The sequence below is a fragment of the Balaenoptera borealis genome (genome assembly GCF_965194805.1).
Source record: "Balaenoptera borealis genome assembly, chromosome: 14".
NCBI lineage: Eukaryota > Metazoa > Chordata > Mammalia > Artiodactyla > Balaenopteridae > Balaenoptera > Balaenoptera borealis.
The window spans coordinates 70,153,508-70,166,326 of NC_138875.1; the positions used below are offsets into that span (position 1 = coordinate 70,153,508).

The 12,819-nt window shown below is 55.7% G+C and overlaps 1 protein-coding gene across 5 annotated transcripts in view; it reads left to right on the forward strand.

The window, feature by feature from the left end:
* Window positions 1-12,280, forward strand: part of NF2 (NF2, moesin-ezrin-radixin like (MERLIN) tumor suppressor) — an 85,528-nt gene extending 73,248 nt beyond the window's left edge. For 4 of the 5 annotated variants that reach the window (XM_082354731.1, XM_082354733.1, XM_082354729.1 and 1 more), the window contains one exon: window positions 9,449-12,280. Coding sequence is in view for 2 of the 5 variants with exons in the window: in XM_082354733.1 (XP_082210859.1) it covers window positions 9,449-9,506 (58 nt within the window). In the remaining 3 variants the exon portion in view is untranslated. Of the gene's footprint in view, window positions 1-1,352; window positions 3,104-9,448 lie in introns of those variants that run through there. The other variant, XM_082354730.1, reaches the window with a different exon arrangement.
* Window positions 12,281-12,819: the final 539 nt, after the last annotated feature.

Consider the following 12,819-nt stretch of genomic DNA (forward strand, 5'->3'; position numbering starts at 1 on the left):
CTCGTGGAGTGAATTAATTGAATAATTGCTGCTTTCCTTCTGCAACAGTTCATTATTCTCCCAACAGGCCTAGGCAGTGGAGAGAATTTATTACGTGCAATAATAACATCCTGCTTCTGCTCCTCGCCTGCTCCCCAGTAGTACCCCCGCCAGCGAGCCCACCGACACCTGACAGTCACATGGGATGTGTCCTTTGGTGTCCTCACCGTGCTTTCTGCTCCTAGAATAAAATAAGCCCATTGGAAGCTCTGTACCAAAAAGTGCGATCTGGCATAGGATAGATCCTATTTGTGGTTGCTATTAAAGTCCCAGATGGATCTCATTAGAAGATGGATTCGATCTGTCAGTGGTTCCAGGAACCCATGGCGTGAACCACAATTTGTGTGTGACACTTTTGTTTAGCGGGCTCCTGTTTCTTCAGCTTTCATACCACACGCTGGCGCTGAACACGCCAGCACCAAGCGGCGCATGCTCCGCATCGGGCAAGTGTGAAGAGCACGGAGTGGGCCGGCCGGGTGGCACCTCTGCTCAAGGGATCACCCCGTGGCACCCAGAGGACCCCGGGGAGGCTCCACTGTGGCTTCCTGGACCCCGTGGCAAGCACAGGGGCACGCAGGAAGTCCCTTTTTGTTCTAGTCTATTCTGTCAGATATTCTCTGCATGTGACTGTCCTGTTCTACCTTGATATGATTTCATCTCTCTTCTTTCTGTAATGATTCAGAACGCTTAAATTCTTCAGAGACCCAGTTCTGACCGTCAGTTCCCACTGAGCTGTGATTATAGACAAATGATGTTTGATTTGTAGTCAAATGTGTACCGCTCCTAGGACATGCAGAGAAGCCTTTTTTTTTTCTTTTTTTTTAGTGTCTTGTTGTGAACTTGTTTTCAAAGTATGCTGCCAAGCTCCAGTTAATCAAGAATTCTGATTAATCAAGGGTTAATAAAATGGAGTTGGCTCTTAATACAGCCGGACTTAGTATCACCAGATTAAATAGTGGCAGCTTTTGCTACATGTGAAGTTGGATGCACTTTCTACTTTCTAGACTTTGGTTGTCCCTGTGGCCAGTGACCAAGCCTGACAGCCAGTCACCTGCTGTGCTGGGACGGCTCTGGCCTTGTGCCTGCTGTGGTCTGGGCTGAAGTGAGCCTAGCTGACGAGAAATACCACGGCGGGCTTTGAAGTGTGGGCACCTAGAATGTCAAGGGCACAGCTCCATCTAGAAAGTCCAGGATGAGGAATGCAGACCAGTGGTGAACTGGAGAGTTTCCATTGTCCTGAAACTTGTCATTAATCTTGGTTCAAACCAGCCTGCATTGATTTTTGTTTTGTTTTTCATATCTTTTGATCATAGATTTCTTCAAGGAAAGACTGGTTCTCCTACCTCCCGCGATCCAGGTGTACTCCTCCCCCTTGCTGTCTGTCCTCTCCTGCCTCACCTCGAGGCCGGTGTCTGACCCTGACTCAGCAGGACCCTCCGGGGCTGGTGACGCTTAAGATAATGACAAGGGTTTACCCACGGGTTACCATGGGAATGCTGAGAGGCAGTCCAGTTTGCTTCACCGGGGTTGCTGCTGCTCTGCCACTTACTATCTCTAAAATTCTTACCTTCTGTTAAGGGTCAGTGTCCTCACCTGTAAAAAGGGAATAAAACAGTTCGTTCCCCCTCAGGATTGTTATGAGAATTTAGTGAGTTCACTGTAAGGACTCAGCAAGTGCTTAAAATTATATAAAGAAACAAATCTGCTTGTGAGCCTGGGCCGAACCACAGTTACGTGCACAACTTGTGACACGCGTGTCCAGTAAGTGTTTTAGTTTCCGTGTGTTTAGAGGTAGAAACTTTTAAAAAGCCAGAATGAACTCCGCTGACTGTACTGTCTGATTTGGACTTGCAAGGGTGTATTTTTCTCCTCCTGCTAATCTTAACTCCACATTTCAATTTTCTCCCAATCGATAATCAGTACAACTGGTTTGGCATTCGCATCTGAGTCCCGAGCGGTGCTAGTGATCAGAAGCTTGGGAACGTAGATTTGTGGCATTCTCGGGGGGAGTGACCGTGACATGTATTCCTGGACTCTGGGTCTTGTGAGCGAGGGCATGGGGTCTGGCAGTGAGGCTGGGGGAGGGGGACACGGTGTCTTGGGCTTGAACCTCTTGCCTTCAGAGCCACTGCACTGATGAAGTGAGTGGTGGCCAGGTGTGACTTAGCTGGGCAGCACATTCTGGAGGTGACAACACGTTCGCACCCTTCATCCCCTCTCAAGGGACAGCTTCACTCCCCAATTCTGGGCTGGTCTGAGCGCCGGGAAACTTGTCTTTGTTTTTTGTGCCCATGGTCTCTGAAGAAGCAGAGGATTTCAAAGGCAGTTGACAAATGAGAAATCCTGGGGGTCATAGAGCTTAGAAAGCTTATTTTTTTCGTAAATGGTGTGAACCATCGAGGTCTAGCTGTGGTTTCCGCTGGTGGAGGAGCAGGAATGAGGAGCCTCGACATTTATCTGAAGCTCCAGGCGCCTCTCTCAGATCAGGAAGACATAAAAGTCCAATGTCATCTTCAATTTACACGGACTCCCTTTGGAGATGCAGGGCTGGCCCAGTCAAGTGGAGCACTTAAAACACCAGGGAAGTGATAAATCACAGGGCGAGGGTGAATATGCGTGAAAGGCGTCTCCCACAGTTAAAGCAACCAGCCAGGCCTCCCTTGTGACCTCCATCAGCATCGCCTGCCTGGACGGGGGCAGCTCCACAGGCTGCGCTGCCCGTGTGGTGAATACGTTCAGTACCACCAGACCCCGCTCAGGGACCCACATGGCTCTGCCTGCTTCGGAAACCCTGCGTGTCTGGTGGAGCGTCCCCTGCCTTGGCTCCCTGGCTCCAGAACTTTCCCTTTGTGAGAACAGGGCAGAGGTGGGGGGCGGGGTGGAGAAGAAAGGGGAGCAGGAGTGGAGTGGGGAGCAGGGGTCAGCAGAGGCACCGGGTGTGGATGCAGAACACAGCAGAGAGGGCACTGGCTCCGTGGGAAGCTCGGGGAAGGTGTCGCGGGCATGGGCTGGTCTCGGGGCACCCTCCTCCTGGACGTGACGCCTGGGCTCATCCCTGAAGGCCATTTCCACCTCACGCAGACTGAATGTCCACACGCCTCTCAACTGTCGAGCGCTTCCAGTTTCCTTGCTTGTTCCTGGTAGCTCCCTAGGTAGAAGATTCTACCAGCCTCTTTGCCAAAAGACCACGATCCAGTCCCTCCCTTTGGTTGGTGGGCTTTACCTGGTCAAGCAGTTGCCCTTTGGGAGGCGTTGAGGAGCGTGCAAAACCTGCCTCTCCCTTCTAGGGTATTTTACCACCATTTGGAAGTGTCTGAGGACATTAGTGGGCCTTATTGGATGCAGTAAGACATCTCATTTGGTCCCTCAGCACTGAAGATACGTTTCAGTGCAACTTTCCTCCAGCACCTGATTTGTCACTGCAACAGCGAGAGGGAAGAGTTGGGATGCAAACTCATTCTGCGGGATCGAGGTTCTATTCTTATGATCCTTGCTGTGATTTCCCTTCTGATATTGGCAATTTGAAATGACATCGGTCTATCTGCCCCGTTCCCCGGAGGTGCTCGTGCAGTGCTCTGTGCCCATCAGTTAGCCTCCCCCTGCCCAGCGAGGTGAATCAGGCCGATTCGTCCATTTTCCAGGTGGAGGAATGAAGTGAGGCCCTGCCAGCATCACACGGGCAGCTTGAGACATGGGCAGATACCGGTTTCCAGACATCATTCTGCCACTTTAGGTCCCTAAAGGATTAATAAACCAAAGGCACCCTCTGGGTTTTCCCAGGCATATTTCTCTCTAGAGCAGATACAGTAGCTGATACCAAATTGGATTTGTTAATTGTGGTGGACTCGGCCCTTCATCCCACCTCTGCTTAGGGATAAGTGTGTGGACGGCTCTCTCCCCGTGCACATCACCAGATGGCATTTGGGTACAAGCTGTCAACTAGCAAGGCAGCAGAATAGCTTAATCTGACCAGTTTATAGCAGCCATCCCCCCTCACCGGCCCTGCCCCCTCAGCTTTGATTTGGAAGGAGAATGTTTATCACACCCCAAACCAGAGATTATGTTAGAATTTGCTGCTGCTGGATTTGGCTGTCACCTTCCTGCTCCTGGTGGAGAATCTGCCTGTCCTTTTGTATCTGCGCCCTCCCCCGCTCCTTCGTTCTCAATATGTAGTGGTGGAGAGGAAGTGTAACATGATTTTAGGGCTTGCATTTCAATTCCACTGCATTTTTATGGGACAAGCAGAGTCTCAGCGCCTAGAGTTATTAGGTTAGTATCTAAAATGGGTTCAGCGTTGTGGGTCTTTTTGTTTAAAATGAATTAGACACTCCCCCACCCCTTCTTCTCTTCTCCCCCCGGGATGAGTGGATTGAGGTGAGGCCCCCAGAGACTAGTTGGAGGAATCCTGGCGCTCTGATTAGTTTTCTTTTCCCAGCTTAATTGTAGAGCTTCTTCTCTCTCATCATTGATAGCCGAAGTGGCTCTGTGTCCCGCCCACCCCCTTTTGCTTTAGGAACAAGATTATCACAGTGCGGCCTTGTGAATCAATTTCTCTGTGCTGATGAAAGTGTAATTCATTCTTAATCAAACAGCCTTGCTGCTGCAGGCTCTGTGCCGGAATACATTTAGTTCTTCTCTCTTCACTTTGGGAAGCAATCCCCCTCAAAAGGACTTTTGGAGGAGAGCTGGAAGGAGGGAGCTGGCAGCCAGCCTGGGGCTGTGGTTTTCCAGCAGGGGGCACTCCTGGGAGTGAGGCCGGAGGCTTCGTAGCTGGAAGCCTTCACTGCAGAGCAGGCCAGGAAGGATCGGCGAGCCTGGTGCTGGTCTCGGTGCTTCCAGGCTTGCTGTCTCTAGACCCTGGGGCCCTCTCTCAAGGGCAGGCCAGGTCCTCCTATCTAGATGGGCTGCCTGAAACCCTCGCCCAGTGAGTGGGAGCCCATGAGTCTGCATATTGTATGCATGCCCGGGTTTAGGAGAGGCTGCTGGGTACCAAGTCCTTCCCTAGGGTTGGGGGAGCCAGCCTCCTGTCTTTTTAAGGAGACAGAAGTGTCTCCCGAATCTGATTCATTAGCTGGCGGAGGTGTCTGTTCGGTGATACCGCACACAGCTCGGGTGGTGTGAAGAGGTCTCGCCCTGCCAGGAGGCTTCCCGTCCTGCCCTTGCACAGCCTGGTGGCCGTCACAGACAACGGGCAGTGTGATGGGGAGGTGGCTGTGGGGGAACTCTGCCAGGCTGTGTCTATCAAGGCTGGGCAGGAAGAAGGGGCCAGGCCACAGGTGGACCAGAGCCCCCCGAAGACGAAAACCACACCATACAGATATGCAGCCGAGAAAGAAAAGGAAGTTTGTCTCCTCAGAATGGAGCTGGATTAGTGACAGACTTGAACAGCCGGTTCAGTCAAGAGAGAACTTAATTCCTCCTGTATTATTCACATGGCGGATTTTAATCAGATGTGAGGAGACAGCTGCAAGAGAGAAGCGGGTCAGTCCCGTGCCTGGTGAGGAAACTTCATGTTCTTTTGTCATCTTCAGGGAACTGGTGAGAGGAACATGGGGTGCAGAGCTCCCGGAGGGGCTGGACGCGGCCGCCAGGACTCCCTGGCCGCCTCTGTCTGGACCCAGGGGGAGTTTTGGACGGTGAGGGGCAGACGTGGCCACCAGTCATGCTCGGGCAGAACTCTACCCGCGTGTCCTCAGAAGGATTCAGAGAAGGTGAACCAGACTTGCCAGGTCCCAGAATGAGGCAGCAGAAGAGGCCCTGCTTGTCTGTCCGCGTTCTGAGGCCTTTCTGCTTCACCACCTACTGAAATTCGGAGTCCGCCCAGCATGGCAGCGTGGTCGTAAAGCCACGTTCTGTGCACTTGGGGAGTCCCCCCCCCAGCACCGCCCCAGTCCTGGAGGTGCTGCCCCCCGAGCAGTGGGTCTGGGGTGATGATGGGTGTTGCTGGATCACCGAAGGGGCTGCAGGGTGGTGGGTGGCCCTCGCGGCTGACTCCGGCTCTCACCATGTGACACCGCAGGATGTGAGGCCCAGGGTGACGGGTCATCTTTGTGGTCCCTTTGCTGCGCTGTGCGGAGAGACAGGCCCGTCCCTGAGCAGGAAGACGGACCAAACGCTGACGTGGCTTGTACACCTTGGGGTAGGAGAGGGTGGCGGGAATCCAGGATGCTTGTGAGCTGATTTCCAGGAGTCTATGAAGACGACCTGCAGAGGCAGTTCCCTTTATGAAGGGCTAGCTTTGTGCCGTTTCCTCTAAGCCTTCCCCTCCTCCTTTAGGGATACCTCCTGCCTGAGACTACACGGTCAATGTGACAGTCAGTGAGCTTTCTAGAAAGAGCAGGTGGTGAGGGATCCCACAGGTGAGGGGAGGGCTGGGGTGTGGGGCGGAGCCGGGCCGGGAGCGCAGCTGGCAGTGCCTGAGGGGGAACCTCCCTGCCCCTGGGCTTGAGTCCCCACGTGGAAGAAAGAAGCCCAGGCTTCTCCCCACGGACCGTCCTCACTGCCCAGCTCCCCCACCTGCGCTCCAGCACGAGCAGGTCCTGATGCCTGAGATGAGGGACGCTGCGGAGGTGGGGCAGGCGCGCCAGTCAGCTCGTGCGGGATTATCCTCTGACGACGGGCTTCCTGTTGGAATTGGAACCACCACAAACTGTACAGAAAGGGTGAAAGGCAGGGGCGGGGCAGCCAGGTCTGCCTGTGGGCCGAGGTGGGATGCTCCAGTGCCCTTGGTGTCAGCAGCCACGTCAGCCACCTCTGTCCGGTGGCTCTGCCCTTCCCTCCAACAGCCTGGAGACCACGGTACTGCCTTCTTGCCGAGGCTGCGCGTCCAGGGTGCTCTCCTGCCTCTGCACGGCCAGTGTGCGATCTCGCGCCGCACCTCTCCTTGGGCTGGGGTGCGACTGCTGCTCTTGCGAGATAAGAGGTCAGTGTGGGCTGGGATCCAGGGCAGTGTGTTGCCCACCCGAAGAGGGCTTTGCCTCCCGACAAGCACACGCTCAAGTGACTGGAGTCTGGCGCTGCCAGAGCTGCCAAAACCCTCCACTGGCACCTCGAGGGGACAGCCAGCACGCAGCTCCGGTAGGAGGATCCAGGAATTCTTGGAGCCATCATTGTACATACGGGCAGGAGGCTCTCAGAGGCCCCCACAGCCCAGGCTCTGCACCTGGGGAAGAGGCCAGGCCTCTCGGGGGCATCTGCTCTCCCTGCCTCAGAGGCTGTGAACCCTGCCTTCGCCCTCACCCCTTCGAACCTGCCCTCTGCCCTGCTCCCCCCGGAAGGAGAGGAGCCGGAGCTGGGGGAGGGGGGACGTGACACTGCTATTAGTAACAGCAGCTGTAGCGTTTCACCGCGCGCCAGGCACGGCACCGAGCGCTCCACAGAGTTTCTGTCCCCCCGCACGTCACCCTGTGAGGAAGGGGCTGCCACCACCCCTGCTTCTCGGTGGGAACTGAGACCAGAGGGAGTCAGTGACCTGCCCAGGACCACCCAGCCGCCCAGATGGGCTTTGGGTCGGGCAGTCTGGCTGTGCCTGTGAGTGATTCAGTGTATGGAAGGAAGGGCTGCGGCAGAGCCCCCATCCCCTGCAGGTCCCCTGTACCCTGAGGAGCCAGCCTGAGGTCTCCCCGGAAGTGTGCGAGGAACCCGAGTGGAGACACGGGGTTTCACACCTTTTGATTCACGCTCCCCCAAGAGCCTTTTTGTCCCAGCGGCTCTCTGGCTCTCTTTCTTTCTTCCCATTACCATCCTTGTTCCCATTATCACAGAGCACGTAACTCCCGGCCCGTCTCCTCTGCTTGTGTTTAGGGAGAAACCCATCCTTCTAGAGGGAGTTCCTTTTCAGCAAAGAAATGAAAGCTCTCTCCATTCCCGTTGGAGCTGGGCTTTCCAAAGGGTTTCTGAAATTGGTTCTACTGAAAAAAAGAGCTCAGATGTCTCCCTGCATTTAGCTTGTTAGTCAGGAACTTCAAGGCCAAAAGATTTGGCAGGATTTAAAGAGCTGGCTCTCAAGCTGTCTCATTTTGAGTGTACTGATGCTGTGTGTCTTTGATGGTGAAGTGGTTGGTTTGGAGTCTTCTTCCCCCACCCTTTGGAGAGCCAAGCTCTCTTTGGATTCAGGGACTGCCAGAGGTCGAGGGAATGGGCCAGACCATCCAGCCTGCCCCCATGGTTTAACTCCAGAGAAAAGCAGCTCAGAGAGGTCAAGGGTGTCCACTGAGGCTACACAGCGAGCTGGTGACGGGGAATTAGCGCCTGGGCCTTCTCAGCCCCAGGTGGAGTTCTCGACTTTCCCATGCATCTCACCATTTCGTTATCATTATCACCTACATCTTATTCACTCAACAAACTGAGCTTCTGCTATGTGCAAGCACTAAGCTAAGTGGTTTGAGGGTATGAAGATGAACAGTACGCACTCTGTGTCCCCCCTCCCTGAAAACACTCCTTAGCAAAATCCCAGAGCTGGATATGGAGCACACAGTCTCACCTAAGTAACTGATTTCAGGAGTAGAGCAGGAAGCAGGGCACTGGGGGGGGGCACCCATGCCAGATGCTTCTGTCTGGGGAGATCCTGGGAAGGGGCCTCCCGAGTTGGGGGATTGGGGTTTGGCAGCCTGGGAGGTCGCTTTATCTGCCAAACCGAGAGCTCCACCGCCGATCCTCCCTCTCCCTTCCACGTCTTGTCAAGTTTGTGCCGCTCAGGACAGCATTCCTGGGAAGGCCTCACAGTTTCTGCCCAGAGCACCGCCCCATGTGCTGCGCCCTCCCTGCCTAAACCAGCCCTACCTGGAAAGCCCGTTGCCTCCCAGTATGTGGATGGAAACCCCCCCTCAGCTGCCAGGTCACGGGCAAGTCTGCTTTGGGGCCACCTGGGGAGCCAGGAGTGGAAAGGACGAGCTCTTCCTCACCTGACACAGGCCTGCCCTGCCTGAGGCCATGTCTCCTTGCCCCAGCAGCGTGCCCAGGGCATGAGGACTGAGACGCTTGCATTGCTGAGCTGGCCCTCGAGCCCTGGAGCGGATGAGCACCCAGGTTGGCACCAGCGCGGACAGCACACCAAGAGGCATCGTAGAGACTCCTTTGTAGACGGGGATGTGAGAATCTATTAAAATGCCCAGGGTTCCCCTGGGCCCTCTGTGAAAAGGCGACATTGATGACATTTTCCTGCTGACATGCTTCTGCCCACCAGCCATCCCTCCTGGCATGTCCTCATTTGTCACCTCCTAATTTGAGTTCCTGGGCAAATCTGGAAACTTACTTGGGATTGACCACCAGCTTCTTGAACATCTACTTGAACTGTCTTCCCTTTCACTCCCAGCCACCTTTGAGTTTAGTCCGGGAGGCAGGAGGTCATCCTGTTGTGAAAGAGCTGAAAGCCAGCCCCCCTTTCACCTTCTTCTCTGCTTCCTTGCAGCTCACCCTGCAGAGTGCCAAGTCCCGAGTGGCCTTCTTTGAAGAGCTCTAGCAGGTGACCCAGCCACCCGAGGATTGGCCACTTCTGCTCGCGGCACCGATGGAATGGGCCTGACACCGAGGGAGCCGTCCGTAGGCAGGCTGGATGGGGGCTTCCTCGGGAGCTCTGGAGCTTTTCCTGGCTGAGCGGAGAGCCCAGCCCCCTTCACGTGCAATTGCCTTGAACTATGACCCTGCAGAAGTATCTCTCTTGGGGTTCTAGTTCTCCTGACCTGAGTCTTTAAATTTTTTTGAGTATTTGTCTTTCCTTATCTAATGTGGGATTCCATGCTTCCTTCGTCCAAAGCGCCCTGGGGTGTGTGTCTTACTGTCCACTGCTGACCTCCCAGCCCTGTCTGGGAAGTGGCTGTAGGAAGTGAAGTACACAGGCCCCCTGGAGACCGGGAGGCTGGTGCCATCCCCCCCTCACCCTCTCGAGGTTCCAGAACATTCATCTCCTTCACTGGTGAGGAACTGGCATGGGAAGAAGCATGGCCGCCCAAGCCCAGGCCTACAGCAACCTGCCTGCTACACGTCATTGGAGAGCGAGCCAGGCGACGGCTCCTCGGCCTAGGCACCCCTGAGATAGCGCTCTGGCTGCCAGCTGGTGGGGAATGGGAAAGGCAGCTGTGCCTGGGGGAAGACCCGGCAGAAGCTGTGATGGAGGGCTGGCTGCCAGCAGAGGGCCTGGGAGGCCAGCAGAGCTGTGTAGGAACCTGCACCCTACAGAACGCTCGCTGCCTTTCTCCTGCCACCTCAGGCCAGGGTCCAGGAGGCAGGCGGGGCCCTCTGCAACCATAGCCTCTCTTGCAGGCGGCAGGCGGGGTGGGGGGCTCCCCATCACTCTAGTCAGCACCTGGCAGCCCAGCCGTGACCGGGGTCTCTGTAGGGCTCTGAGGCCCCGACACCCAGTTCCACTGGCCCCAGTCTGCCTCGTTGATCTGAATCGTCTTTCCTCCCGGCCACACGCCAGCAAGGCCCTCCCACCCATGGCTCTACCTGGGCCTCCTTGGCTGTTGCCCTCGTCTCCTTGAGAGCCCTTCGCTTTATGTTCTCCCCTGGGCCGTGTGAGGGTGGGGATGCAGGTGACCCCTCACAGTCAGTGCTCTGCACCTGCTGACACGCGACCCCCGGCCATGCCGTGTGGCAGCAGGTCACAAAGCCACCCCACGGCCCATACTCACTCCTTGGTTTGGGGCCGCTTTCCTGCCCTTTCTTCCTCCATGGCTGGTGGTGCTGCTGTGACCCACCAGGCCATTCACATCCTTCTGATGAGGCTGCTGTGCTGAGCCGGGGATAAGTGCTAACCAGTGAGAAGATGTGTATTAAATGAAGGCGTGGGAGGGCCTGGAGATTTCCCGAGGGCAGAGGTGGCCTCTGGCAATCCTGTGTGGTTTTGAGAAACTGAGACGCTCGCAGAGATCCTGCCAAATTCCATGGTCAAGCTGACCTAGTGGTGGTCCTGGGCTGGCCGCCACCTTCTTGGGTCACCTTGCACAGAGGAAGCCAGCCCTATGTGTCCCCCCGGCCCCTCAGGACATGCAGGGTGGGACTCCGAATCAGGACACTAAGCATGAATGGCTGTAGCTGGAAGGTTCCCTTGTGTCTCTCTGACCCTCCGAGGCCTCTTCCCCTGAGACACGGTCCTGGCGGGGGTCCTCCGGCCGCGTTTGTAACGTAAGGTCTGACAGTTGTGAGGCTGTTTCCTCAGGCTCACCACCCATCCCTGACCCGCACATTTAGTCTGTAACAGTGGCTGTGGGCACAGAGCATGGTGGTCATTTATAACAATGTTGTCAGGCTTTGTTTTTTTATTATTTAACTGCTGTGTGTACGTCTGAAGTCTGGGGAATGCCGAGCCATGCAGCCACAGGGCAGCCGGCTGGAATCTGAGCTGTGGAGGGAGCCGACTCTGGAGGGCCAGCGGAGCCGGGCTCCAGCAGGGACAAGGCAGCTCTCCTTGGGGATGAGAGCTGGCAGGTACCTCCCAGAGATGAACAGGCGGAGAGGATGGCGGCCCTCAGAAATATCTTGAGCCCCAGTGGAAGAAGGAATGAAAGCAGAGCTTGGTTTTCAGGGCGTGTGCCAATGGCTGAGGTGACTGTGTGATTTGTAAGTGAACGGGCTTAGGTCTTATTAAGTAAGGAAGCCCCTGACCTCCATTGAGAGCAGGGCCCTGCCCAGATTGTTTCGTTAGAAGTGCTCCTGATGGTCCTTGGGCAGAAGCACCGTGCTGGTAACACTCAGCGAGGCTGCGCTGGCAGCCCCTGGCGGGTCCGCACAGGGCACCTCGTTGATCTGATTGAGGCTCCACCTCAGCCCCAGCGGCTCTGCCCTGTGCTGTCCTCACAGTTATTCAGTTATTCGCGCACCCACCGGGCCCTGCTGGACAGCACCCCGCGGCATTACATAACGCTTCCTGAGTGATTGTGTTCTGTAGTCTTGGGGACAGGTTTCTCTCTCCCTTTCTTTTCTCTTTCAAATCAAAACCGCAAGTCCTGAGGCTAACAACCTGCAACTGGCTAAGCTTCGCCCGCTGACCGGGCTGGGGCCTGCAGGCCCCTGGAGGGGGCGGCCTTGGCAGGGAGATGGCCTCTCCCAGCCGCCCGGGGGCCAGGCTGGCCCCTCTGGGCTTCCAGGGAAGCTCCATCCACCCGTTTTCAAAGACGTCAAACCACCCTTCTTCCTATGGGGCCTCCTGTCAGGGCCAGACCAGGGAAGGCTATTTTCTATTCTGGGGGATTGTTGTAATTTAAATGATTGTTTTAATAAAAATTCTAAGTTGTAAAAAGTTCGTCTTGGGCTCCCTCAGTTTGCTTGTTGCTCTGGCCATTGAAGTGGTGACTGGGGCTGGGGGGTGGCGGCTCCCTGATGTCCGGGACCTCAGCTCAGCCCCACGTCTTTGGTGATGAAAGGGTCCCCTTTTCTGGGCTGACGACAGCACCCCGACTGTGCCTTCACCAGGGCACCCCTCGTGCTTCCCGTGAGGCAGGCCCTGTACTGGGTCCCAGTCTCTCCATGTCCTTCCCACACCCCTCGCCTGTCCTCAATTCTAGACCTGAAAACTAGGGCGCCGCACTGGGCAATCGCTCCAGGCACTCCCGCTCTGGAAGGGGGGCTGGGCAGCATGCAGAGCCACTGGGGGCCCAGGCACAGCCTGCAGGACAGATGAGGCCCCGCTGTGGTCACAGGGCCACGTGCCATTCACACTTGGAGTTGGGAACTACCACTGCAGAGCTTTGGGGTTTTTTTGCTGGTTTTATTGTTTTAGTCAACAAAAGTCCTTTATTAAGACCAAAACTACTATAGGATAATTCTATCCCAAATCACGCA